General features: G+C 48.4%; 9 protein-coding genes across 9 annotated transcripts; 4 read left to right on the top strand and 5 right to left on the bottom strand.

The window, feature by feature from the left end:
• Nucleotides 1–882: 882 nt before the first annotated feature.
• Nucleotides 883–1,230, bottom strand: STEHIDRAFT_163993 (uncharacterized protein; the record flags this gene model as incomplete). Its single annotated transcript, XM_007311723.1, has 1 exon — nt 883–1,230. One exon carries the CDS (start codon nt 1,228–1,230, stop codon nt 883–885), a length of 348 nt encoding a protein of 115 aa, XP_007311785.1.
• Nucleotides 1,231–1,293: 63 nt separating this feature from the next.
• STEHIDRAFT_163992 (uncharacterized protein) lies at nt 1,294–1,581 on the top strand (the record flags this gene model as incomplete). Its single annotated transcript, XM_007311722.1, has 2 exons — nt 1,294–1,310; nt 1,431–1,581. 2 exons carry the CDS (start codon nt 1,294–1,296, stop codon nt 1,579–1,581), a joined length of 168 nt encoding a protein of 55 aa, XP_007311784.1.
• Nucleotides 1,582–1,909: 328 nt separating this feature from the next.
• STEHIDRAFT_163991 (nucleic acid-binding protein) lies at nt 1,910–3,024 on the top strand (the record flags this gene model as incomplete). Its single annotated transcript, XM_007311721.1, has 6 exons — nt 1,910–2,038; nt 2,184–2,259; nt 2,348–2,520; nt 2,592–2,693; nt 2,765–2,874; nt 2,904–3,024. The coding sequence occupies 6 exons, from the start codon at nt 1,910–1,912 to the stop codon at nt 3,022–3,024; spliced, it is 711 nt and encodes a 236-aa protein (XP_007311783.1).
• Nucleotides 3,025–6,719: 3,695 nt separating this feature from the next.
• On the top strand, nt 6,720–8,041 carry STEHIDRAFT_69906 (terpenoid synthase; the record flags this gene model as incomplete). Its single annotated transcript, XM_007311710.1, has 4 exons — nt 6,720–6,882; nt 7,061–7,235; nt 7,304–7,613; nt 7,646–8,041. The coding sequence occupies 4 exons, from the start codon at nt 6,720–6,722 to the stop codon at nt 8,039–8,041; spliced, it is 1,044 nt and encodes a 347-aa protein (XP_007311772.1).
• A 545-nt stretch (nt 8,042–8,586) lies between these two features.
• STEHIDRAFT_69917 (MFS general substrate transporter) lies at nt 8,587–10,864 on the bottom strand (the record flags this gene model as incomplete). Its single annotated transcript, XM_007311713.1, has 11 exons — nt 8,587–8,967; nt 9,029–9,393; nt 9,458–9,504; nt 9,558–9,598; nt 9,651–9,819; nt 9,881–9,989; nt 10,048–10,127; nt 10,189–10,294; nt 10,354–10,459; nt 10,532–10,657; nt 10,712–10,864. The coding sequence occupies 11 exons, from the start codon at nt 10,862–10,864 to the stop codon at nt 8,587–8,589; spliced, it is 1,683 nt and encodes a 560-aa protein (XP_007311775.1).
• A 1,120-nt stretch (nt 10,865–11,984) lies between these two features.
• On the bottom strand, nt 11,985–12,663 carry STEHIDRAFT_69924 (small secreted protein; the record flags this gene model as incomplete). The annotated part of the gene is made up of 4 exons (XM_007311714.1): nt 11,985–12,207; nt 12,286–12,309; nt 12,369–12,438; nt 12,492–12,663. 4 exons carry the CDS (start codon nt 12,661–12,663, stop codon nt 11,985–11,987), a joined length of 489 nt encoding a protein of 162 aa, XP_007311776.1.
• A 3,283-nt stretch (nt 12,664–15,946) lies between these two features.
• Nucleotides 15,947–17,400, top strand: STEHIDRAFT_69913 (cytochrome P450; the record flags this gene model as incomplete). The annotated part of the gene is made up of 7 exons (XM_007311712.1): nt 15,947–16,082; nt 16,138–16,315; nt 16,373–16,516; nt 16,569–16,839; nt 16,897–16,991; nt 17,049–17,067; nt 17,125–17,400. 7 exons carry the CDS (start codon nt 15,947–15,949, stop codon nt 17,398–17,400), a joined length of 1,119 nt encoding a protein of 372 aa, XP_007311774.1.
• Nucleotides 17,401–18,508: 1,108 nt separating this feature from the next.
• On the bottom strand, nt 18,509–20,827 carry STEHIDRAFT_163987 (cytochrome P450; the record flags this gene model as incomplete). The annotated part of the gene is made up of 12 exons (XM_007311720.1): nt 18,509–18,686; nt 18,743–18,790; nt 18,856–18,969; nt 19,032–19,198; nt 19,251–19,449; nt 19,514–19,580; nt 19,638–19,940; nt 20,010–20,115; nt 20,162–20,265; nt 20,323–20,458; nt 20,530–20,627; nt 20,698–20,827. 12 exons carry the CDS (start codon nt 20,825–20,827, stop codon nt 18,509–18,511), a joined length of 1,650 nt encoding a protein of 549 aa, XP_007311782.1.
• Nucleotides 20,828–22,493: 1,666 nt separating this feature from the next.
• Nucleotides 22,494–25,305, bottom strand: STEHIDRAFT_116779 (uncharacterized protein; the record flags this gene model as incomplete). The annotated part of the gene is made up of 11 exons (XM_007311719.1): nt 22,494–22,571; nt 22,660–22,756; nt 22,843–23,221; nt 23,250–23,446; nt 23,527–23,587; nt 23,709–23,970; nt 24,024–24,088; nt 24,206–24,257; nt 24,320–24,389; nt 24,449–24,531; nt 24,589–25,305. The coding sequence occupies 11 exons, from the start codon at nt 25,303–25,305 to the stop codon at nt 22,494–22,496; spliced, it is 2,061 nt and encodes a 686-aa protein (XP_007311781.1).
• Nucleotides 25,306–27,324: the final 2,019 nt, after the last annotated feature.

The following is a 27,324-nucleotide window of genomic DNA, read 5'->3' as shown; positions in this document are numbered from 1 at the left end:
CTACCTTTCGTATCCTAGCCTTTATGGCGGAGTGGCTATAGCTGTCGACTTGTCGCCGATGTACCTTTTGTTGGCCTGCCGCGTTTGTTTTTTCATCCCGTTCACTCGGTCTTGCAGACATTACTTTCAGGTCCAAAGCACTCAATTGATATATTTTGGCGCGGATGTTGGGTGTTTATTGCACAAAATCATGAATTGTAAAATGATACATTGGAATGTCGAACTGGGAGACCTCGGTCCAAAAACATAAATGGTGAGAGCTATAGCCGCTCCGCCATAAAGGCTAGGATACGAAAGGTAGCCGGGTGTATATAAATACCACCTGGGGTCTGGCCGCCTAACACCTTCCATTTCCGATCATATCGCGTGCTCGGAGCTGATTCCCGCGAGCCCACCAAGGCCCGAAACCGCCGAACGCAAGGGTCTTCTAAACCCGCTGGAAGTGACCCAGACGGTTACAGACGGGTTCCCTTTTAGGGTGGATGTAACCGTTTGGTACGAGACTAGAGTTAACATTCATCAGTGGTATGGACCAAATGGGATACTAGAGGGAAGATAAGAGGTTGAGGCAAGATTACAGTCTGTGTGGGTATTGATATGTTTTGATACCGCAGCCCTCACTCTCCCTGGACTTACGGCAACTCGACTCATAAAGTCAAGGGCACCCTTGACCATTGTTATTGATACACTTTTTTCTTTAGTAGTTCCGTGAATGCTGGTACATGCAAACGCTATGAATCTGTTCTCAGCAATCAATACGAAAAGATGTACGTCTGAATCTGAAGAATTCCGATTCCAACGAACGACGTCCATAGCCGACGAGAAGGACGAGGTCTGGTGAGGGCTTTGCGACTGTTGCTCAAGGTAGAGGGAGAGGCATCTCTAGAGCACCAGAAAGAAGAATGAGGAACTGAGACGAAGACGAGGAGGAGGTGGAGAACGAGGAGCCTCCTTCCCGGAAGGGTCGTCCCGCACCCAAAAGGGCGACGGTTGGGTCGAGGTGAACGACGTGTCGATGAGAATGCTAGGGAACACAAAGGTGCCGCGCTCAATGTCAATCTTGGTGCCGTGTCCGTGGTCGACAGTCACGAAGACGATGTAGGCGAGTAGGTTGGTGGGGACGGTGTTGCGGCCGGTGAAGATGAAGAGGACGGGGGTTGACGGAGGCCAGCTCGATGACGAAGTTCGCAAATCTCCATTTCTATATTTTCTTACATTTGAATCCCTCATGCACGGCTGGCACTGACCATTTCTGTGCTGTGCAGCTCTTCCAAGTGTGAAGTGAAGCCGCCCATGAATTACTACTGCTGGTACGCACATCCTCCTTTCTGTCTTTCCTTCACATCTTCACCTGCTTTTCTCTGGCGCCAGACTATCTCTACGCCATATCATCTGACGCCACACTCTTTCTCCCACGCTTTTTCATCCAGCACCTGCCCCGCCTGGCGCAACCAGTCCGCCCACCCCGTCTCCGCTTGCACCTGCAAACACCTCTGCTCCCTCCTCGGCGACGCCTACGAAGAATCTCGCCTCAAACTCAAGAACCCTAACGACCCAGCCGTTCCCACCACAACCACCTAATCCGCATTCAAGAGCCGAAATACTTCCACATCTTCCGCAAAGGAACTGGTTCCTGAGGTGGTATTGGCGGTGAAGTGAGAAGAGGAGACTACGGACCCGACGGGCTGGTGGGTGAGCGAGAAGTTGGATGGGGTGAGGACGTTGTGGGCTCCGAAGGGTGGGGAGGGGAAGGAGGGGGCTATGTTCAGTCAGTTGGACAATCCGTTTATGGAGGAATGCATAGATGGATAGTACGTCTATTATCTTCCCTGCTGTGGTTTCAAATCTCTGATTGCCGATTGATGCTGACGATCTGGTTTCATTTGTGTGGCGCGTTCGTGTGGCGTCGATGATCACAGAACTCCCGAAGGACGTTACGTTGGATGGCGAGTTGTTTGGTGGGAGGGGCGAGTTTCAGACTACAGCTGGGATCGTGAAGACGATGGGGTTGAAGGGATGGAAGAATATCACGTTCCAGGTTCGTTGCTGCCCTGAACCCTCTCTGTTTTCGGAGTCCCTTGCCTCCACTCGTACCGCTAGCAACATCTTCTCTGCCCGCTATTTGCTCTTGGTGGCCTATTGTTTGACGCGTAATAGATGGTTGACTCTGGATTCATGTGCAGATCTTAGATGTCCCGTCGATGGGCAATGAGCCGTTCGAGGGTCGACTGCAGTCGCTCCAAGAGAACTTTGGTCAAGGTGCGTTCTATAACCCTGCGACCTACCCATATCGTTTCCCCGCTGTCCTCCCGTCATAAATATGTCTAACCTCCCACTATCGATGTAGGTGGCAAATACCACTCGAAAGAATTCGTCGTGGTCGATCAAACCAGTGCCGAGTCCTATCACGTCTTCGATATGTTCAAGGAAGTCGAAGCGCACGGTGAAGAGGGCTTGATGTTGAGGAAGCCTGGGAGTAAGTACGAGGGCCGGAGGAGCAGTACGCTGTTGAAGATCAAGGTCGGCGCCCACACCAGTCTCTTGTTCACTGGATCGTGCTTAAGTCTTTTTGTCTTTGGTATTGTCATTAGCCGTTCTTTGATGCTGAAGCCGAGGTTACTGGTTATGTTCCAGGCAAGGGTAAACATACGGGTTCGACGGACGCGTTGAAGTGTAAGATGGCGTCGGGAAAGGTACGTTTTTCTTCTGCAGATATCATATCGACTCCTTGATCGAGCGAACACCTGAAACCGTTCTGTTGTAGGCCTTCGCCGTGGGAAGCGGTCTATCAGACAGGCAACGAGCGAGACCGCCGAAGGTCGGGACGATCATCGTGTATCGATTCCAGGAGCTGACGAAGGACGGGGTCCCGAGGTGCGTTTCATCAGTCTTTTGTTAAACAGCGCATCCTTTCAATACTCATTATCTCTCGGTGTCCGCACTGGGGCTCCCACTTTCGTCGGCGAAGCTGCAGACGAGATTGTGGCGAAGGACGCGGATGTGCCGGCGTCGAAGAAGGTCTGAAGCCCTCAAGGACAGGGTTCGGCTTCCTTTCTTTCCGTCCAAATGAGACGGTACTGGTCGGTCTATAGTCCTTGTCTTCCACAACGAGTGCGTCGTTATCTCTGAGGCTTGGAGCGGACTATAATTGGGTACGTACGCGCGATATCTCCTATGCTCTTTTGCTTGCCTGGGAGAAATGTTTCGCAGGAGGTGCTTGACGTTGGGGTGATTGCTTGTGAATATGTCATTTTTCTTTAATTTGACCCCGGTCTTTGGCATGGTTTGATCCCACCGGTTCGAGAACAGGATGCCTGGCGGCTTTCACCTATGTGGCATGGTGGCGGGAAGTGCTTGACTTTCAACACGCTTCGGCGGTGACCCAAGTGCTTCTGACGCTCGAAGGTCGAGCGAAACAAGCTGGTGGTAAATACCCCGTTTAGAGATGATTTACACAGAGAGCATATATGCACTCCATGACTGCGCTCAGCGGAGGCTAATCGCATATGCCCCCGTCGCGCCTGAGACCTGAGTAATGACCCGACGGACACTTTTGGGCTCGGAGCATAATGACGACCTCCATTCTCTCTGCGTTAACTTGTTGAATGTTGTCCTCCAGCTCATCCGTATGTTTTCGCCGTCATACCTCGCTTAACCGCACAGTAACGTTCCGACAACGTAGAATTAAATGTACGGCCTCCAGAGACCGCCGTTTCAGACAGCCGCTCATTTCCACGACTATTCAAGCCCTCTCAAGACGCTCCAAGGAGCTCCAAGCGCTTGGAGGCCTTGGAGTGTTTTTCACCTTTGCTGATGACTTCATCAACAAAAACAACACGTTTAATCAGAAGAAGTCAGATCCATCGTAGCTATTTTATACTCATAATTATACTCCCTGCGCCACTTCTGAACATGAGCGTCCACTCGACGATGATTAGGTTAGCCGTACTTCCATCGCCGAGGACGATGGCAACGGCGACTACGTGGCTCAATGCTTTCAGAGGTGTTTGAAGACCAACGAGCGTGTATATCCGCAGAAATCGATACTATGGGACCGGTGGTTAACGACGGAGAGAGGAAGGGCGCTTTCAGAGTGCGTCGTTGCTACCAAGGAGGGACGAAACGTGCCGCAGCTCGATAGTTCGGTATGGAACAATGAGGACGATAGCTTTTGGGCCCAGTGGCGAACTTTTATGCCATTTGGAAAACCGAAGGGCGAGGTCCAAACAGGTGAAGACGAGGCCGAGGGCTCATGCAAAGTAGAACGAAAAGAGATTGGGTGACGGTGAAGAAGAAGGTGAGATCGAAGAAGGCGAGATCGACGAAGTCTTCGCGGAAGGAAGTAAGTATAATCCCGTTAATCAGAGTTGGACAGGCCCTGTGCCCTTTCGACTGCCTCCAAAGATCATCGGTTCCATCCTCCCCTCAACGTTAGCTGGAATACCTTCACAGGCTCAGACTGCATAGTCCTCGATGTTACATTGATGCAAATGAAGTCCGTGAGTGCTTGAAAAGTAATGTTCCTACATCTTCGGCTCACCTTCCGTCACTCCTGCCGACTCGGATAACAGCACTTAGTCCTCCTGCAGCGCCGTAGAAAACGCGAGCATCAACTTCAACTTCACCAACGAGTTCATCGCCGACGTCGATGGCAATGGCGGGAGCAACGGGTACAAAGTGGGCGGAGTAAAGTATTATGGGCTGGCTGGATTGAGTGTTTCGCCCAGTGGCTTGTGCGATTTTGATAGGGTTAGGTTTCGAGAGCAGCCACTTGGATTCAAGTTAGGTCTGAGCCTTAAGCTAGAAAGCAAATGATGTGCATTGTTATAATGGTTGAAGGACTTCCTTATGTTTTCGCGACGGTTTAATCTAGGGCCTTTCTCGGTTTAATGGTCGTAATTCCAATGTGTCTGTGGGCTTGCTTCCATTGCGCTTGCGCGACTGTGGCGAGCGCCAGAAGTGCGGCAAGATCTAATCATCTTTATCTTTCCAGTGGCGTCGTCGCGCGACTTTAGCCCGTTTTGCGCCATTTTTCCTGAAGTTCTCCTCTCTTCACGAACACCAGCACTCCCAGATTCCTGAAACTTCCTGAAACTTCCCCTCAATATCTATCAGAGATCGCATTCCTCACTGTAGTTTTGATAGGACAGACCGTCCTTCTACCCATCCATTCATCCTTTCTTCCCAAATTACATCTCGCTGACTTGGCGCTTTTCGCATCACGCGTTTATATGACATGAGCATGTCCGTTCACTTGAGATTTCGCATCGTATCAGCTTTAAGGCCCTTGTGCCAGTGGAGACCGGTTGTCGGAGCGTATGTTTCCCGTTGCCAACTACCGACTCGAGGGGTGTTTTTGCGTCGGTCATCGCAATGTCTCTAATTCCGATATTCCATTTTCCTCTTCTGGTCTATCTCATTTTTCAACATTGTTCATCTATAAATCATATTTGCATTACGGCTAGCATTGAAATCAAAATCTCATTGATCCACAGTGACCTGCCACGGGCTGTTCATTTCCTTTCTGCTGCGGGAAATATGCAAGCGTGTTCACCGGGATCCGGTGAACCCTGAAAATAATGGTGCACCAAGTTTGAAGGAATTCAAACGGCAGTTAGTCGAATAATATAGGGAAGGGATGTCGGGTGGACGCATGGCATGTACAGTTCCCAGTACTGAGTAATCAAATATACTGTGGACAGCATATATATCAGTCATCTCTCGCCATAGCTTCGATAATGTACCTTGCTTAGCCAAAGGCTGACACAAGATAGCGGCTGAGTACGAGATACTAGAGTGTCACGGTAATTGGTACTGTTCGAGCGTTTCCTGTATCCTGATATCAGGTTAGTTCAAGGTACCGTCTAAACTTATTTGATGCTATCACCCATAGTCACTCTCCACATCGGCTACGCCGTGTAAGCGTTCTATATAGATCCCAAGGAAGTTCTGATTCATGCCATTCGCCCAAGCGATCTACCAGGGTATAACTGTGCTAAAATGGCAGGTTCCTAGGCGGAACTATCACTATCAACGTGATGGAAATTTGTGGGGATTCTGTCTCCACGTATGGCATACTCGGCTTGTATCAGAAAGTGATGAACGTCGTGTACCTGATACTGATGTACTGAGTCGAAAAACATATCCCGCTAGTTTCCCCGACGAAACGTGATCCTGTCTTATCGGATGTCTGATTTGTTACACCAATTTGTCACCAATGATTCAAGCAGTCCATATACCACCTACCCGAAAGTCATACCACTGTTTATGGGGAATATCCCATGTACATATATATCACGAGTTTGTAGTGAATCGGAGACATTAGTGGAAGAAGACCCCCATAGTGAGTTGGTGTTCGCTCTAGCTGAAAGTCATACTTTATTAGATATGATATTCGATGCCCGTCTGGGGATAAATTAGGAACGTGTGTTTATAATGGTCTCGAGCACAGATTAACTGCGGCAGCTCTGCCGCAAAGGCTTTAACGGTCAAGTAAACATTATATCCGTGCATATAGTTTGGGTTCAGGGGTACATGCGTCGCTTCAGATAGTCCTTACATGAAGAACGGTTCTCACGAACTATTCATAAGGCCACTAGGGGATAATAGGTCACAAGCTTACGATGTTTTTAAGCGCTATCATATTTAAATACCAGATGTTGTAAGATCAGAATATATCCATACCTACAACCTTTCTTCTTCATCGCACTTACAGGTCAATGTCGCAGACATATACAATACCCGATACTCTTGCGAACTGGCCGTGGAAGCGCAAGATAAATCAACACTACGAAGAAGTGAAGATGGAGTCTGCTTCATGGGCACGAAGCTTCCATGCTTTTAGTCCTCAAGCCCAAGATGCCTTTGATCGCTGTGACTTCAGTAAGTTCCTTTTGGGCCGGCAATCTAGTAATCAAGCATGTCTCACCAGTCATACTGCGTCGGTAATATAGACCTTTTGGCTTCGCTGGCGTACCCACTCGCGGACAAACGTAGGTGTATTTTCTTTTTCATTTGTTAGGCTTACTCTTCGTGTTGAAGTATTAATTTGGGATTTAAGAGCGCTTGAGAACGGGGTGCGACCTCATGAACCTCTTCTTCGTCATAGACGAGCACTCCGACCTATCCTCCGTTGCCGATGCCGAAACTCAAGCACAAATAATCATGAATGCACTCATGAACCCAGAAAAGCCTCGCCCTCATGGTGAATGGGTGGGTGGCGAAGTAGCTCGACAGTGAGTGTAGCCTGCAACAGTGCCACATGATATATTCCCAATGGGTCGTGGCTCACTGAGAAGAACAGGTATTGGGAGCTTGCCATAAAGACCGCGACTCCAAAGTCCCAAAGACGCTTTGTTGCTGCATTCGATGACTATATGAATGCCGTCGTGCAGCAAGCCAAGGACCGCACTCATTCTACGATACGCGACATCGATAGCTACATGGAGGTTCGCAGAAAAACGATTGGAGCTTGGCCGTCTTTCGCGTTGCTCGAGCTCGATATGGATCTTCCAGAAGACTTCATGGACCACCCAGTGATGCACGAACTTCACGTGCTTTCAATAAGCATGATATGCCTCGGAAATGTAAGTGATATTGCGCCTTTACCGTCCGTCATTCTGCCAGTTAAATATTCTGCAAAAAGGATATTGTGTCATGGAATCTTGAGCAATCTCGCGGGGACGACACACACAATATTGTGAGGATTGTGATGAATCAGTTGGACACTGATATCAACGGCGCAATGGCATGGGTGGAAATGTACCACAAGGAGCTGGAGGTAAAGTTCATGGACATATTTACGAAATCGCAGGAGTGGAACAAGAGCATGAACAAGGATATTTCTCGGTACGTCGAGGGCCTCGGCAACTGGGTTCGTGCTAACGACCAGTGGAGCTTCGAGAGCAAGCGTTATTTTGGAGATAGAGGCCTAGAGATAATGTCAAAGAGGACGGTATCAATGATGCCAAAGAGAAATGATGTTTTGAACGGAACGCAACTTGACATTGGGCCCGTTATTGTCGATGGGTCCATTCTGTAACCATGTAATTAGTATCCTTCGGATGTCGTTATCTTCAAGTGGTTCTTGGGATTGGATTGAAATTTGGCAAGAATTTGGTCACACAATATGTTTGATTATGTTACATCTTCGTTTCTATGTACGAATTATGGGTCTGCATTCGCCGTTTCCTCCGAATGTGCGTCGGTCTCGCACTGAGTCACGGAAAATGGATAAAAATACTTCAGAGACAATAAAGTCCTCCGTCAATACATCAATTCTGCACCATGCTATCACAACTTATTCGCCACTACTGAGCGTACATAAGTACAGGTTGTGGCAATAGTTCTTTACTCTTCTGGGATCTATCTTTCCGGTAAGAAAAAACAACAATTGGTCGAGCTCCACAGGTACTCGGGCTTGATTCGTGACAAAACTTACTTGAATGTATATATAGCACACACCTCGCGAGGCCGTCTATCTCATATTCGATATCATAACGGAAAATTTATACCGAGACGCAGGCAAAAAAGAGAAACGTGGGAAATAAACATCAGAGTCGAACATCGAGCATCCATCAACTTTACTCAATCATCGCCCAGCCCAGCTCGGTCAGACACCATAGCCTCACCAGCCTCTTTATCCGCAGTATCAAGCTCCCTGCTTTCTTCCTTCTTTTCCAATCCCCACTTTTCATCCGTCTTCTTATGCATCGGCACGTCCTGCATGAAGATACACGAGATAAACCCTGCGCCGGCAACACCTATCATTACCTTCCAAATGGTCGCTATCCCATTCCCAAACGCTTGACGAACTTGTGTCCTTGTTGGTTCCGGAAGGTTTGAAATGCTGGAGATGGATCCGTAGATAAGTGCAACGCCGTCCGGGAGAGTGTCGATATAATTGGCAGGTAGATGTTTGCTCAATTCATTTTGAAGGATCGTCCCGCCAACAGTCACACCCCATACCTATATCATGCTCTCGCATTAGCACCTCCAATGTGTTTAGACGAAAACTCAAAGAACGCACTCCAGCAAAGGAGCGACTGAACGCAAAGAAGGCGAGCGCTTTGGCGCTTTCTCCAACAGGCAGGGGCGCCAGGACCGGGAAATATGTGACAGCGTACACCACACCACCACCGATGCCGACAAGGGAAGGATATCCGATTGCCTTTCCTGTAGTGCTATCGGCATGTAGGGTACTGAGCAGACCCATAGAGATCAGCAGAAGAGACCACCCGACCCAACATTGCCAGCGATAGGAGTTCGTCTTGGTTACGCTGATGCCAGTGAGGATGACGACGGGACCGAGCGTCATCACGAGGCCAAAGAGTTCAACGCCAGAGCGGATAGCAGATGCACCCTTGCATGCTTGGTAGTATGTCGGTAGATAATCTTGCATGTCGTATTAGCGCTCCACTACAAAGTCTGACGGAATGATTGAGTTGACTTCACTTACATATAGCGGTGAGAGTGATGACCGGATTGAAAAACGTCTGGGCATATCTAAGCACAAAATTATTAGAATCGAGGCAAGCAAGAGAAATTTAGGGACTCACCCGCTTAAAGTGGTACGGTTCGAGAGTACAGAGATTGGAATCTGGGTTAGTAATTCGGTCAGTGCTTCAGCCCTATGTATGGCAAAGACTTACGAGAGGATTTGAGGCATAGCGTGCGTCGTAGGATACGGCAAAGCACAGGCCACATAGACCAATAATAAGTGGCGCTAACACACGGGTGGATGACCAAGGATACACAACGCCGGCCCATGTTAATGCAATGACGCATGCAGTTGTGCTGCCAACGATGATGGTGTTACCGCTGTGCAAGAATAGGCGGGTCGTGAGTGTGATGCAATAGGACGAAAACTACGCATAATTACACCCAGTCCAGACGAGCTAACTTGCTGCTCAGAGTGCCGGGCGGAGTCGGTACATTGAGTAGAAGAAGAACGAGTACAAGCGCCACACCGCAGATGGGGAGGTTGAGATCTGTTTCGATATAATTTAATATGGCAAATTACTGGCACGTTCCGGAAGTGACGCTCACAAAATATCCAGCGCCATTGTCCTGCATCAGCAAGAGCTCCGCCGATGATGGGACCTAAAGCTGCTGCCATGGCCCAAATTCTGTCCAAACGCAAGGCTCGTCATCTGAAAGAAACGATACTGACACGGAGTGTGAGCATACAGTCCAAGAACGCCGCTGATAAAACCCCTTTCTTTCAAAGGCACCAAATCGGATATGATGATGTTCGTGATGGAGAGAATACATCCGCCTCCCATTCCTTGTACGCCTTCGAGATGTATCATGTGAGAGATGAATAAATCATAGTTTATATTGAGATCGATTTACCTCTCGCCGCTATGAGCCATGGCATATTCTGTGCAGAACCGCAGAGGGCGCTCCCGATTGAGAACAGACTTAGCGCAAAAATCATTGCTGGGCGACGTCCGAAGACCTGTTGAATAGGACAGAAAGGAGTGAAGTACAGTCAATACATCCGGATGAAGATCCATACGTAAGCTCGCACCTCCGCCAGTCCACCACTCATCGGCAAGATTGCTGTTGATGTGAGTGTGTACGAAGAGGCGATCCAGATGAAGTCGTTGCCATTGAGGTCCTGAATGATAGAAGGCAAGGCCGTTGATGTGGATGTCTGGAGAGTGCAATAACTGTCAGAACTGATGGAAATGAACACTGCAGGACCTACCAATTCCAGCGGGGAGAGAAAGAGCGAGAATCCAAGGGCCAAAAAAATGAGCCAAAAACGAGCTCCTCGCGTCGAACCAGTAGGGGTAGGCACGGGGGTAGCGAGAAGGTTAGATGCAGAAGTCCCCTCATTGGTGGTGCCAGTGGCTGCCATCGAACCCGTAAAGTGCCCTGTGATGAGGGAGTAGTGGTGAGTGGGGGTTTTGGAGGCAGCACAGGGTAGCGAGGAAGAGGGTCGTTCGGACTTCTAAGAAGTGGCCGACAGATCGCTTCTTCGCACGAACGCCGAACGCTAACCTCGTTTTGGTCTCGTATTTCTCACTTGATCAGATTCTTTTGCCGGGTAAGTCCTGTCCCTATGCGGCATCCCTAACATAAGTACCAGGTCCAAGCCGAACTGTTTCCTTGCCCAGCGGACACACTCTTACAGGCCGTCAAACCCGAGAACCCAGTCAGAAGCAAAAATGGAATGCGATCAGCCGACCATCGGACGTGGACTTCTCGGGGCGGTGATCCTTTTTGGGAGATGCACAGGTTCCCTTCTAGTAAGTCCAGACCAAATCATTTCGAGTCTGATCGTACAATCGCTCAGCGTTGAAGTGATTGTGATAGTTGTATCATGCACATCGACTTCGTCTATAGCCGTCCCGAGGACTCCAGACTTACTCCAGACTGCTCTGCAGTACCATCATATGTGACAGCGCCTACTTGTTCGATATCAACCAATCATTATCCGAGGAGATTATCATTGGTCCATGAGACAAACAGGCCGTGCACGTCGGGATCTCGTACTATGATCCCGCAGAATAGGGCAAACTGTGGTTCTACTGGTACCGCAATGTGCAAGACAGCGTCAGCTATGTGTCTACAAGTGTGTTCCTGCGCACATACATATATAGATTGGAGCTTGCGGAACAGATTGAGAGCGATACATAAAAAAATTGGGCGTGTACTTACGGTTACTAGATCTTTATCCGAGATTGCTACTTATACCAGTTGATGCATTGCCTTGCACCATCTGGCTGTGCTAACGCTACCTTTTTCATGGTATATGGCGCACTGAATGATACGGCAGGTTGACTTCATGCGGGACTGTAGCCTGATCGTTTCTCAGAGTTACATTACCCGACATGATCGCATTCCAACATAAATAGCGCTTTGTTTTACATGCGCTTCAGCTTCCATGCGATGTATTCCCGATCAATCCTGCCCAAACAGATTAATCCGATAACAATACCAGACTTCTTGATATTTGATACATTGAAGCGCCCCGCTTACACCTCACACTTCCCTCGTGTTGCGTTATGTTTGGGTACCTCGTTTCCCGGAAATGGAAGCTGAAGGATTCTGGAGCCGCCTGCCACGACAGTGTGATGTCCGAGGATAGAAACATCAGCAGAGTCTGCAGCAATGTAAACCTTGTTCGCTTCTACGAATAGCGTCTCCGACGAATCAGGGAAGGTGATCGTCGCTGAACCCTCGAGGATAATGAAGTATCTGAGGTGAGGATTAAATAAGTAGGGGTAACTAGAACAGGAGCGCGATTGTATGAAGAAGTATATGCCAGTCACTCACTGAACGTTGGGTGCGTTGTGTGTTCTGGTGAAGGAATCCTTAATAACGTAAAGTATAGGCACCAGTTTGGTGCGTCCACTCACCCGGAGTCTATGGGAGATCCAGCAGCAAACACGAAATACGTGCCGTTAGAGGTGCTTCCCAGCTGTTGTACTGAGACCTAGAGATCCACAGAAGGAATAAGAATTCCACCCATGTACAGCAACAGTCTCTGCATACGTTCGGCGTGATGTCGGGGCCTGGAACTAGAGTCCAACATTCCAGAGTTGATCGGTTGTCTACACCAACAATAGCAGTGATTTGAGTGCTATGCGTCGGAGCAGCCTTGAGCAGAGATTGGCCAGTTGATAAAGCAAGAAGAGTGCTGAGAATCGACATGACGAAGTGCATCGTGGCTGGCTTTGCTCTGGGGTGTTCATCCTCTGCGAGTGTACGAGGAGAAGCTTATATAGTGAACTGATCCCATCTATCATCATTCGGTAGGAACCATTCCAGAATTTCAAGGCACTGACATTGTGTGATGAATGCAGTAGTGGCTCAGTTTGTGCAATATAAATATATATATGAAGCCGTGTGACCAACAATAGCGGAGTTACATAAATCAAGCAAGACGAAGCCAAGGCAGCCTTGTGTGTGATTGATGTGCAACGTGCTCGGATAGCTTCGCATAAATAAAATCTCAGTATATCCTAACATGAATGCCCACTAAAACAATGAATATGACCTGACTAACCGCATACGAAGAGTAGGAATACAAACTTGGAATATCTCTCTGTCTCATACCCTAGAGATCCCAGATGCCGTCTGATCCTTTCTAACATCCATATCGTAATACCCTTCGCCAAACGTGTCTTGAGTTTCGGAAATGTTGACCCGTACAGCTGGGTTACGCCGGAAGCGATTCTGTGGAGCGGAAGCGGAAGACCCCAAGGTACTTTGATTTCCTTGCGAACTATAGGTCGTAGAGTTGGCAGAGACGCCATGGTTCAAGTTCAGACCGACTCTGACAACGATGAGAAGGGGTGTGATTGTCTATCATAAGTGCCGCAGCACACATTAATATAGTTGTAATTGTTCAAGGTCAATGGACATACCGCTAGCTGGACAACTGTGTCGATCGCTGCAACGACTGATGGGCTTCCGGCAAGGTAGATAGTTACAGTGATCAGCGTCGCAGTTGCGAATATAGCACCTGATTCCACGATGGTTAAGATGGCACCAATATACGGATTCTTCGCTCCGTCGGAAACCCGAATGCCGCTCACTGCTTTCCCCTGTACCCAGAGCTTATACGCGATAGCAAGCGTAACTCCAATGTTTAAGGCGAGGTCTGCCGTCCAATACACGATAGCCCATCTGTGTATGGTGACATCAAATATGGGGATATTTGGATGTGATCCTCTTTGGATCGAGACTATGCCGGCAGCTTTAATCAACAATATTAATCAAAGTGCGAGTATAAGAAGTAGCATGCAACTCGCCAACATGTATGGCTTCAAGCACAAGCTGTAAATGAATGATGGAAACAAGATACTTGGTTAAAATTCATCGAGTATATCGGTGCTATGCAGCAGACACTACATACCGGAGCAACGACAACCTGCCAGCGATTACTCCAGACAACCCACAATCTCCATATCTATAATAATATAAATCATGACATTTAGTATTTGCACGTCAAGATGAACGTTCTCAGACGCACGAGGACTATATCTTGGGAAAAGACCTTAGATAAGGAGCAGAACGTCAGTATGTATTGGATGAGATCGATAAGGTTTGACCCCTACGTTGACCTCGTATAAGCTGAGCTTGGTGATAGCCAATGGATCCGGCTCGTTAGCAAAATAAAGGCTGGCCTGCCCAGGAGGTCCCCAAATGAAAGCCTCGAGAAGCTGCCTTAACGTAATGGATATGTACGCGGTAGAAAGAAAAAAGAGGAAGATAGCCGTTAGAATTAAAAATCTATTCAAGAAAAAATCAGCAAAGTGCGAAATATTTGAGGAATTCCATACTTAGCAGAACTTCTTCCCGCTCGATTCATTTTCAAAAGAACGTATATAGACGATGCAAAGACCATTGCGCTGAATTGTGTCCGAAGGAGCCCATGAGTAAATCCGTAAGAGAATTTCGAAATGAATCGAACAGACTTCACGCCTTGAGGTAAATAGTAGTGAGGTAAGCATCTGGGAAGGGTATGAGTATAGGGATTGTAATTGTACCGTATATTGCTGTTTCCAACCAGATTCCAACCAGGAATATCTGATCGAGGGGAGGTCCTGAGCTAGCCATGTTACGGTACTACGTCGAATAATAGGCGAAGTTATGGTTCTTCAGAAGCTAGCCATCCTTTATATCCAAAGGTCCCAATCAAAAACTGAGAGCCTGATGTGAATCCAGTCAAAAGGTCCAACACATCGCTCAGAAAACAACTAAAGCATCAGAGACGTAACATCAGTCAACGCAGAGATCCGACAGTCCGAGACCTCCGACAGGGAGGACTGAGCTCCCACAGGCGTGCTCGTTTCTGATTCCAGACTTGATCCTAGACACCATGGAAGCGGCTCTGTTCCTGTGCGTTTACGAGTTTATGGCTAGAAAAGAAAGCGGGCTGCCGCGCCGTGATGTAGCGCCACGCTCGGTGCCCCATTTCAGATATCTTCCATCAGTCCGTTTCATCTGATTTTCTGCTGAAGGCAGTGTTACATGCGATAGCAGGCATTCGTGAGAGCCAATAACTCTCGAAAGGGAGAACACGGTGAGATTTTGGAACCGTTTCGTCTTCGGCAACTCGGTCAGATGATGAACGTAGCACTAAAGCGGACTGCGTAGCACCGATCGATAAGAGCACACAGTGTCTGGTCGTATGCGTGTTTTTGAAGATTCTCCGCAGGGAATTAGAGATTCCCAGAGTGTGGTCTACTTGTTTCCGAAAGTCGGGGTGTTTCTCGGGAGCATGATTTCGTCGCTATCCTTTCCTCAAATTTTCATTATAGTACGAAGGCTCTAGGTGTTTGTCTCGCGATTTCAAACTCAGGTAAAGAGAAAACCTCATGCAAGCACACATGTATAGTATATCTCGGGTGCCGTCTTCCCAGATTGAGTTATCGTCTTTCATGTCAACCAACAAATCGTAGCTGCCCATCAACCGCGCCATCCGAGCGTATAAGTATGTCACACGTATATGGATCTAGCTTCGACTAACGGAAATAATTCGAACCGATTTTGCTTATCGTTCATCTACATACTGACTGTAATAATGTGACAGTGATTGTAGATGTCCTATCCAATACCTATTATGGCTCAGAAACTACCGTGTCGGCAGGATGTGGAGGTTGACGAGACTTCTCCGCCAGAAGAGGGGGGTACTTTTCGCATGGTTAGCGAAGGAGAGTGTGTAGCAATATTGATGATATCTACAAAATGATGAGATATGTATGTGCCACCGTGTACTATGAGCTAGGTATTTTCAGGATTTTGAAGCAAGAAGAAAAGTAAGCGAGTATGAACCGTTTATCATGAGAGCATCGATATCGACATATATCCCACGCTGATCCCCTATAAAGCTGTTGCATCAGCATCTTACATCTCTATCCCTTGAACGATGTATATCTATCCCCCAATGTCTTTGATTGTACTGCTCGCAGTTATCACCTCTATCGTTATGTTCAATCGGAGAAAGCGTCAGACTCGGCGGGGACAGCTACCTCCCGGTCCTCCAGGCGCTTTTTTTATTGGGAATCTGCTTCAATTGTCCGGAGACGCTTGGATTCAATTCTCCGAATGGAAAAACGTCTACGGTATGTTCATAGTGAGATTTATATACACCGACAGCGCTCATATGCGTGAAATTAGGCCCAATTTTTCATCTTAATCTTGCGGGTCAAGATGTCGTTGTTCTTGGAAACAATACGGTAGCCGCCGACCTTCTCGACAGGCGCGCCTCCATTTACTCCGATCGTCCGCGCTTCACGGTAGCCCGCGAAATACTGTCTGAAGGACTGTTCTTCACGTTTTTACCCTACGGCACTATGTGAGTCGTCTTCACCTCAAGCGCGTCATCAACACTGGAACAGGACCAATCATCTAGTTGGCGAAAAATGAGACGGGTTGGTCACGAACGTCTTCATAAAGGCGTAGTGAATAAATTCCATCATATTCAACACGGCGAGACAATCAGATTACTCGCAGATCTGCTCACAAATCCAGGAGACTGGGAGAATCATGTCCGAAGGTATATTAATGTCCACTGAAGATTGTGTACCGACTTATACGAGCATCATTAGAGCCGTTGGGTCAACCGTCTACTCAGTAGCGTATGCTACACCACCACTGAAGAACGCGACTGACAGCCCTCTCTACGAGACTCTCGAGTTCACCAAAGACGTCGTTCACGCTGCGTATATCGACGGCGGTCTTGTTGAGCTCTTTCCATGGTTTCGATATTGTCCACAAATAATAGCACCATGGAAACAAAAGGCTCTGAAAGCATCAGTTATTTACTCAGAGCTATTTAGTGGTTGGTTCAAGCATGTCAAGGAGTCTCAGGTAGGAGTTGTATCCTCCTGATTTATGTCGGTCTCTTATGCAACGGAGCGTGTGCGGGTTGTATAGGTGGAAGAGCATCAGTGCGTAGCTGCTTACGTCGCAGCGAAGCAAATACAACACAGCCTCTCCGACAAAGAGGCTTCCTGGATGCTCGCAGCGCTGTGAGTGCCGTCCTTTATATCTGCTCTCGACACCTTTTGACTTACTATGTATCTCAGTGCAGCAGGCTCTGAGACGGTACGACCTCAGATTCCCGTCATACACACTTGACTTACGCCATTCTGCACGTTCCAGATGTCTGGAGTCCTGGCCTGGTTTTTTCTCGCCATGATACAACATCCTGGTATCCAGAAGAAAGCTCAAGAAGAGATCGATAAGAACGTCGGAAGGAACAGGCTACCATCCTTCAGCGATTACGACCACCTTCAGTATATTCGCGCCATTATTCGAGAGGTCATGCGAAAAGACCCAGTCGCTCCCCTTGGTATGCAACATCGTCTGACCGAAGACGACTTCTACCACGGATATCTCATCCCCAAAGGAACTATCTGTATCCCAAACGTTTGGTAGGCACATCATATCGATGGGCGAAGATCAACGTTGACCGTATAGGTATGCTTTCAGGGCTATGAATAGAGACGAGGATGTTTGGGGTACAGATGCCCATAAATTCAGACCAGAAAGACACCTCGATCAAAGTGGAAACTTAGCAGCGTCGCCACCTGATACGCACGACGATGGCCATACAACGTTCGGATTCGGGAGACGGTGAGTATTTCTAACACTTCATCGTTTAGTGTTACTCTAAGGCAGACATCCGTACTTGTTTGATAAACGCGTAGGATCTGTCTCGGAAGACACCTCGCAATAGATTCTCTATTTCTTGCCATGGCCAGTATACTCTGGACGTTCGACATCGTTCCTGTCAAAGACGAGGCTGGAAATCCCATCATCCCAGGGAATGATAGTCTCAACGAGGGTCTTGTCGTGTGAGTTGTGGTCTTCGCCCTTCTTCTCCACAGCATTGTTGACGATACGATGACTCCTGTAGGCGTCCCCTCCCTTTTCCCGTAACCTTCGTCTCTAGGGACTCCGACTCTCGTATCGTCCTCGAGAACAGCTGTGAGGACATCGGTTTTTGAAACTAGGACGTGAGAGCAACATGGTGTATACGTGTTTTGATGTTACGCTTTTCCCGCGGAGTATTATCTTGTTGCCGTCGTACAGGCAATAACAGGAACGTTGATCGAATCGACCTTGTGACCTTCTGTGTAGTGTTCATGTCTCCACACCGCATGATAAATCTCCTTTTATTTTTACGTGCGTGAACTCCTCGACGAGTTGGCTTGTGAATGAATGAATCATGAAGCGCTTTTCTTAGGCCGGATGACTCTTGAACTTCGTTTTTGAGTGCCGATAAGTAAGATCTTTGCAGCTCTCAAGAAAAGTCTCACAACTTTCATTATTCTCGGGGAGCGATGCATGACAATAGTATTTGAGCTAACGAAAAAAAGAAAGAAAGAAGTCCATGTTCCCCCTTAAATATGTACATAGAGCTGAATTCGAAACAAACGTGCTACCTCCAAAATATAACAACATATGTTCAGAATCAGGATCAGAATCAGAATCAGGAATACAGTAGAGTGCCGTCATCATTCAGGACCAAGCGACGATACGCTCACTCCTCCGGCGCCAGGGAAACCCTTAAGGGTAACTGCATACCCTTGCCAACCTGACCTTCAACGGTTGGAATCATGACTAGCGCCACATCTCTCCTAATGTGTCTTGACTCTTCCGTGAGAGAGAACTCGAAGTTCCTGAGCAGCTCAACTGCAAACGCTTGCATCTCTGCAACACTGTTTCAGAGCATAGGTCAGCAATCCGGCAAAGCCATGGATATCCGACGACGTACGCAAACCTCCATCCGATGCAAGCCCTGACGCCACCACCGAAGGTCATGCTAAAATCATTGAAAAATATCAACTTGGTGAGAGGTAAGGGTGATAGTGAAAGATTAATACGAACAGGTTACCATAGGTACCAACCGATGCCGCGCCTTGCGCGCGTCCACCGTCTACAGACTGCAGCCATCTCTCAGGTCTGAACTCGCTCGCATCCACTCCCCATACCTCCTTACTCCTGTAAAAAACGATTTAATATTAATATAAATACGGTTATTCACAGCATCGCTCAGAGCGTACCGATTGTAAGCCGCAACCGCAGCAACAAGCCGCGTGCCCTTCGGCACGAAAACTTCATGGAGAACCTTACCAGACTTCGAAATGATAGGTTTACTCAGAGGGAACACGTCGTCCTTGGAAGTCTGGCGATACATTTGGTGGGCAACAGGATGCATACGGAGAGACTCCTATGATGTGGTATGAGCGGCCGAGTGAGACGGCATAATAGCAAAAACATACCTTGATCACGGCAGTGGTGAGTGGCATGTTGTCGAAGTCACTCAACGACATCAACTCATCCCCTCGGGCTCTGACTCTAGCTTGAGTTTGCACAATTTCGGCGCGGAGTTGGTTCTGTATATCAGGTCGCTTTGCCAGCTCGTAAAGCGTCCAGCTTAAGCTATTCGATGTCGTCTCATACCCCGCAAGCATCACGGTCCTACATTCCTGCTCAGAAACACCGCACCATACTATATCAGAATAATTGGTGAGATCGAACGAACCTCAGTTGTGAGTACATCTCGTCTGTGTCAATTCGTGATTTCTCGTCCTCGGAGAGATTTGCCTGTACTATCAACAAAGATGGTCGTGAGGGTATTGACATCGTCCTCGCGCATATATGCTCACCAACTAAGCTCATGATATCTTTTCCCTTCTTCCCTTGAAGTAAAGCCTCCGACTTTAGAGATAGTAGGTCTTCCGCTACTCGATTAGCCATAGCAGTGACCTCACGCGCCCTGGCGATGGGCTTCGCTCTTCCATGATCGGTGATCCACTCGATGACACGAAGGGGGATGAGGTGAGAAGCGTTCTGGAAGAGAATACGACCTGATGATGCCCTGCCGTGAGTCTCTTGAAGGATGTTGTTATAGGCCTGCGCCAGCTCATTACCGCCATCCGTGAGCATCCCAAATTTGTAGCTAAATGCGGCTGATAGGCGATGTTAACCCCAGTATAAGTGGAAGTGACCAGACTAGGGATAACTATAGAAATACCCACCTGCCCCTATGGCGTCCATCGTAGCACGCCCAAGCCAGTTTGGAATATTGAAGACGGAGATACGTTCGGGAGACTCGGACATAATATCCTGCCACTTTGCTACCAACTACGTCTGCATCAGCGTATGAGCAACATCGGGAAATGAAGCGCACTCCGACCTGGTTCGCGTGTTCAAGAAAGATAGGAAAAAAGGCTCTCGCTTCAGCAGGACCGAAGGCAGGATTCATAACCTTTCTCTGCCTCCTGTGCACATCACCTGTGACCATACCGTCAGGTAATAGAATGAAGAGAACGATAACTGATAGTGAAATACCTTCCGCCCATATGAGACCCTTCCCAGTGAGCAGGCGCGAGAGTTCCTTTCGCTCAGGCTGCTTGATTATATCATATCCAGATGTATGAAACATGTAATGTAATGTTTTTGGATCTGATACCATCAAACGGTCATCCTACATGCATACATATAAGGCTTAGCTGGAGGAAACGTGCGACAGACAGGTTCGAAGAACTGAAAACGCACCCCAAACGGTCCCCTAATGCGAAATACGCCGCCGAACTGTTCCTGCCACTTGAAGTCAAAGGTTCCTGCCTGTTCTTGAAAGATTTGAAGGAGGTTGCCTTTACAAAGATTGTTACACTCTTAATGACTCGTATGCGTTGACAATGACCCTGATGAAGATATGCGTACCATAAATAAACGACGGGGAGGGAGGACCAGGGATATCAGATATGCCATAACCATTCAGTCGTCGGTAGACAGAGCGCAGTACATGAAAAGCAATGAAGGATGCAGCAGCAGTTGCTGCTATGCGCTCCATGTGTCGTCGAGGTAAGTGGTAAGAAGGAAGGGACAGCGGGCGGCTGGTGCAGGGAAACCAAAGGCGCATCCTGCTATTACTAGACCAGCTGAGCGCTTATACTTGCCACTGCTTCCTACGGCGCGGCGACGGCACGTACTTAGACGCGCACTCATTCCTCGGACCAAAGCCATGACTTCCCAATGATGCACATTTATAGAGAAATTGGCTGACTGAAGTCGGACGAGAACATCAGAATACACATCCCGCATCACGAATGCTATCCAATGGGCGCAAGCCTCCGCAAGCATGGGAGAATATCGATCACACCCATCGAACTCTCAGATTGGAGACCTGCCTCCGGTTCTATTTGGATCTCCGTGCTCACGCCGACGAACCTCGGACGTCTTTGAACGCATGTCCACATCAGAACCTCCCACGAACAGCCGCCCAGGGAAGCGGATTCGAGGTTCCCAGTACGTACGCCTGGGTAACTTCGGTATTTCAACAAACCTTCGCCGTTTACTCCGTGAGCTCAAAGTTTTGAGCTTTACAAAACAATAGGTAAAGGGCCCGGAAATTCCATTCTAATTGTGTTTGCTCCCCCGCTTTCGATGCGCTCCAACAGGCCAATGGATCAATTACGGAGTTTCGGAGATCCATAGCGGTGTTTTCCTTCTAGTGCTGTAATCTCACCCTGGGAAGAGCTCGACGCATGCTGAGCAAAACACCCCACCGAATGAATCTCCCGTATCTTGCAAGACGACGATGACGTTCTATTAGCTATCGTGTGGGAGAGTGCTGACAGTGATAATCACTATGCATTATTTGTGTCATTAGTCCGCAGGCATAACATTCGATTGATTCGTTATGCAGACACATTAAAATATTCCAGTCAGTAACCATCTAACACATATTTTTTCCACCAATGACAACGACTTTGGGCGTAGTCGAAAGCGCTTATTTTTGAGGACCCCTCAACTTCGATAAACAGCTCTGGGGTGCTATAGTTTTGGCTTTTCACTTGCAGCCATGTATTAGAATGCGTTGGGGATGTTGAAGGATCACCACCAATGAATTCCACCTTTGCAGTTAGCAGAGATCACGTAGCGTATACCGGCTCTTCGATGGATGGTTAGCCACTCCAGCATAAGGGTCTCCATAGTCCTTCAAAATCCGCCCTATGATGAGTCCAGGCTACGCTGTGCCTACGCAGAGTAATTGTTTGATCTCAATTTGGACATATTACAGATAGCTAGCATTAGCACGAATCGAGCTTGCAAAAGAATTGCAACACGTGTTGTACTGTTGTTAGATGACGATCAAGGTGAACGCGAAAGAGCAAGCGAAGGAGGCGGAGGGATGCGAAGAGCGGACAATAATGTGGAGATGGGAAAAAGCTAGAGTCGTGGCGCTTAGCGTATTGTTGAAATAAGAGAGAAAACGGGATGGTATAGCAGGCCTTTTCTGTCGACCTCAGTGTGAGTGAGGACTTCGCACAAGCAAACGCAGATAATCGACAAAAAAATGGTTATTGTTATCGTGTGGGGCATACCATATTGCTTGCCCCAGAGCAAGAAAGTGTCTGGTTCGTAAAGGGGGTACAGCAAACAGGGGGAAATGAGCGCAAAGAAGTTGGCACTAAATAAGGAAGGGACGGAGGGAAGAAGAGAACACACGGGAGCATCTAGATGTCTACGCTGACGTCTTGGACCCACAGAAAATCAGCCTGAGAGGACGGTGCATCCCCTACAATATTGAGCACCTACCTTACGGAAACCAACCATCGAAGACAATAATCAGAGACAGTACATAGCTCCTCGTACTGTTCACTGTCGTCCTCATAGCCTTACTGACCTCTTGATCTCAAGATTCGAGCCTGCCGTACTAGGTTTCACGCGTGGCGTAGTCGCGGGTTGGGCGTGTATAGGGCTATTGGGCTGCGCCGTACTGCTCGCCGTAAGCACGTCTCAGACAGGAAATACCATACAAAGGTCCCTCGCGCGCGTATCGGATAACGCTGTAGGTGTATTTACTTGTGCTTTTGTCTGGTTTGGAGCGAGTGCGCCATCCGTCTTCGTGCGCTCCCACTACTGTTTGAATCGTTCAGTGGTATGATGGCGCTACCGGAGCACTTGCGTCGAGAGGACCCTCCGACTTCGACAACTTTCTGTGAACCCATACCACTATTAGACACCAGGTCCATGTCACTCCTCGAGTCGTTATCGCCTATCTGCTCTCCTGTTTCGGACTCTGGGCATCTCGACTCCGTAGGTCCATGCTGGATAAGTGTAGATTGATCGGTGACCGTAAGACTGTCGGTCTTCGAGAACGTGAAAAACCGAGAGACAACAGTGCCCGTATGGTGGTCCCGATAGATCATGATCGGAAACATATCTTCGAAGCCATCCGAAACTGACGATTGAGCCAACGAGCTGCTGACCAGCCGATGTAGACGACGGCATTGCGTCCTGCGTCGCAGCGAGAGTATCGCAGAAATCAAGTATGTGGTGTAAAAGGGCGTCCGAGCCGTATGGGGAGAGAGGAAAGGTGGGGCAGTCGATAGCGGAGGAGCTAGAGGATCGGGGCGAGAGTTCGTCGGTGGTCTTTGAAAAGCTGATCACGAACTTGTACTGATCACTATGAATCGCATGTAAACCTAGTTAGGAAGGTTGCAGGAGTAAATGATCGAAGGAGGGATGGTATTGCATTTCACGTACGCTTCGACTGCCTTCCGCATTTCCTGATAAATAGCCGGGTTCGCGATCAAACCACAGCCGCCTTAGAAATGAAGAGTGACGGCGTGAAGAATAATTAGTTTAGAAGTGGCACGATCGTATGCTACAGAACGTCAGATGCGCAAGAGTTTGACGTTGCAATAGTATAGAAGTATGCTACACACCGTCCAAGACTAAGTTCGTGCTCATGCTGTCCAGATACTCAAGAACTCCAGATTTACGAGGGGAAGAGGTAGGAGACGCTGTCATTGGAGCAGGTGTCTCTGGAGGAGTGGGCCTGGGTTCGGAAGGATCAATACGCAGGGGTGAGTTGTGATCCTCATCCAACTTGATGTGCTTCAGAAGCGACGATGACCGACACCACATCATGGAGTCTTCGCTGTCGGAACGTGCACGTTTGTGCGTAGACATCGAGGTGTCGGGAGTCTATACGTAGACTCCGTTAGTCTGTACAACGTCGGAGCAAATAATATACGCACGACTTCACCACTAGCACAGGGAAAAGAGATGAACGATGATTCAGAGGTAGAGTAGTCCAAGGCATCTACGAGTAGACAGATGAGCAAAGATGAGCAAGGTGATGGAAAATTGGGCGGGGAGTGGGGCGTCAAATATCATACCAGTCATAGAAGAGTCATAAGCATCGGCCTGGAGTTAGCACGGTTATCGACCGCGTTGGTAGCAAGTTTGATATCACGTTGCGAGATACCCCTCTGTCGCATCGAAAAAATCATGCATGAGACAGCGTCTCCGCATATGCGAAGAAGGGTCGTACCAGAAGTTCCAAAACTTTGACTTCCTTCCACAGAGTCCGGTTCTCTCCCTTGATAGTCGCTATGCATCTCCTAAGGTACCCAGCATATGTTAGTGCATATACAACAACACATAACGACCTGGATCATACCTCATTTTCACCATCTCCTTTTCACGCATCCTCGCCGCCGCCAACATTTTCCCCAGACCATCTCTTTCCAGAACGATAAGATCCTGGACCAGATCCAGGTCTTTCATCCTGAGAGTCTTCTCCCATCGCTCTTACTTGACCTTCGCCTCCTCAATCGTCGTCTCCATCTTCTTCACCAGCTCTTCTCTCTCCTGACAGGCCAAATTATCACTGAAATTCCTCTTCCTTAACCTCTCCTTCACTTCCTGCTCCTCCTTACAAACGACGTCGAAATCCAACTCGCGCATCCTCAGCTTTCCCTCCAACTCGACCACCTCTTTCATCCGGCTCTCCTCCGCACTCTTCAAAAGCTCTGCTTCTTTCTTCGCTGCCATCTTTACCGCACGTTGGACACTTTCATTAACCCGCACCTCACACTGCCGCTGCATCATCACAATCTCAGCACGATGCTGACGCCCAATCTCCTTCCCGAAATTCGTGTTTCGCTCAACGAGACGTTTCTCAAACTCTCGCTTCAGGTTCTCTACTTCAGCACGATGCTTCCGAACCAACTCGTCTATCGTATGTTTCGAGTCGCCGGGTACGTTACACTGCACGGTTTGCGTGTGACGGCTTTGTTTAAACAATGTGATCTCCAGACAACGATTTCGCTCGAGTTCCTCGATGGAGCGTTGATGTTGGCCTTCGATGAGCTCCAGACGAAGAGCGTTGGCGTCCTCGGTACGTTGGAGTTGAGAGCGGATATATGTGACCTCGGAGAGAGTTTGTCGGTGTTGAAGAGTGAGTGTGCCGGAATCGGCGGGTTGGGTGATGTGGCTGATGATGGATTTAGATTCGGGGGCGTGGATGTCGAGCATGTTGGGAAAGTGGAGTGTGATGTAGCACTATTGGCGTGCGGTTTCAGATGCGCGGAAGGGCGGTTTGGCGACGTGTGGCATAGTAGTCTGCGTGGACAGGTACGTGAGTGAACATGAGATTAAGATAGGTGTAACGTCGAAGGTCTCTGAGAGCTAAACTATACGTTGAGAACCAGCTCAATATTATAGATCGTCAGTAAGGCAGAGGTTTTGGTCAGATAGTGAGGGGGCGTCCACGATATGGACGTGGTGAAAGCCAGCTCAAAATGTCGCTCATGGTGGCAAGCTGTTACGCCAGGCTCCCGGTTCACCCAACCAACACACTGGCTGCGCCACAATATCCCAGTCAGAATCCGTAATCCTCGAGCGTTAGATCCACTGGTGACCCGTGTACTGTTCAGGAAGAGAGTCGCGCTGAGGGCAATCCCTTGTTGCGCAGTAGAGATATGGAAGGAAATACGAGCCAGGTAATTGTAACAAATGGACCGAGCAGCAGCAAGAGATCGACGAAGCCGCCAGTCTGAGCACAGCATCACAACAGACCATTAGATATGTGTATAGGCCATTCGATAGAGCCAGCCGAGCATAAAGGACATTGGGATCAAGTTTGGATACAGGTTATAAGACAGCTCCTCCGGTGCCCCGCTTGAAGAATGTCGCACCGGTGTCGGTTAGACGGTACTGCAGGGCCTTATCCCGGGAAATTAGATGGCTCTGTGACGATATGCTGGCAGACAGCATATAAGACGGGCCAGGATACAGAGATACCTTAGTAGGGCAGATGTGCCATGAATTGGGAAATGCAGGAACATAGATTGAGAGACTGAAACGAGAAAGCCGCAGCGATTGAAAAAAAAATGCGACGCACCCTTGCACATAACACGGGGAGGGCACGGCAGAACCTGCTGATTTCGCTCGTCGAGTACCCTGCCCATTCAATGGTGGATGTATCCTCTACCACGACTAGTGCACTGTCTCTCTCGGCTTGGGTCGGATCCAATGGGCTAATTTTGCTCACGGTACTTCGAATGAGGTCAAAGACAAGACGAAGACTGCGTGGTTCATCGAGCTCGAAGAGCGTATCGTGGAGGTCAAGAAGGAGCAAAGTTCCTTCATCTATATTCCGATCTACCTTCAAAACCTGAATTGAACGATGCCCCCGATCGCAAGATGAGGGCTGTGCAAGATGTATACACGGAGAGCTGGCGCACCATTCTGGACACAACTAGCTACCTGCGTCCCGATGCTACGTAGTAGCATCGCTTTTTTCGACGGAGCGCCTAACGGGGCCCCCATACCCTTGTGAGCATCTTCATTTGAGAGACCCCCAAAAAAAGGGCTCTCCGAGGCACACACTTAGCGCATGCACAAACGAACTTAACTAGCAAACGAACTTACTGTGCTCGGACCCCGCAAGAAACGAACTTAAGCCTAGAAACGAACTTACAGTGAGAAACGAACTTACAGTGAGAAACAAACTCACAGTGAGAAACGAACTCACAGTGAGAAACGAAACTAACGCAAGAAACGAACCTACTGCACGAAACGAACTTACGGTGAGAAACGAACTTACGGTGAGAAACGAACTTACGGTGAGAAACGAACTTACGCCGAGAAACGAACTTACTGACGAAACGAACTTACGCTGAGAAATGAACTTACGCTGAGAAACGAACTTACTGTAGGAAACGAACTTACGCTGAGAAACGAACTTACGCTGAGAAACGAACTTACTGTAGGAAACGAACTTACGCTGAGAAACGAACTTACGCTGAGAAACGAACTTACTGTAGGAAACGAACTTACTGAAGAAACGTATGGGCGTAATAGTGTTAAATAAATATCTTGACTGTTTTCATGCGACCGAAGAGGTGTGAACACGCACAAGTCCCGCCACATTGAATGATCACACGCAGAAGTCATACCAGTTTAGGCGTCGTGGCGCCTATGTGACGGCGGTTTGCCGGACACACGTGTAAGTTCTTTCATCTCGAGCCGCCGCGCGTAAGTTCCGCTCCG

The sequence above is a fragment of the Stereum hirsutum genome (genome assembly GCF_000264905.1).
Source record: "Stereum hirsutum FP-91666 SS1 unplaced genomic scaffold STEHIscaffold_32, whole genome shotgun sequence".
Taxonomy (NCBI): domain Eukaryota; kingdom Fungi; phylum Basidiomycota; class Agaricomycetes; order Russulales; family Stereaceae; genus Stereum; species Stereum hirsutum.
Note: the sequence above shows the minus strand (reverse complement) of the source record. Positions and strands in the feature narration are given on the sequence as shown.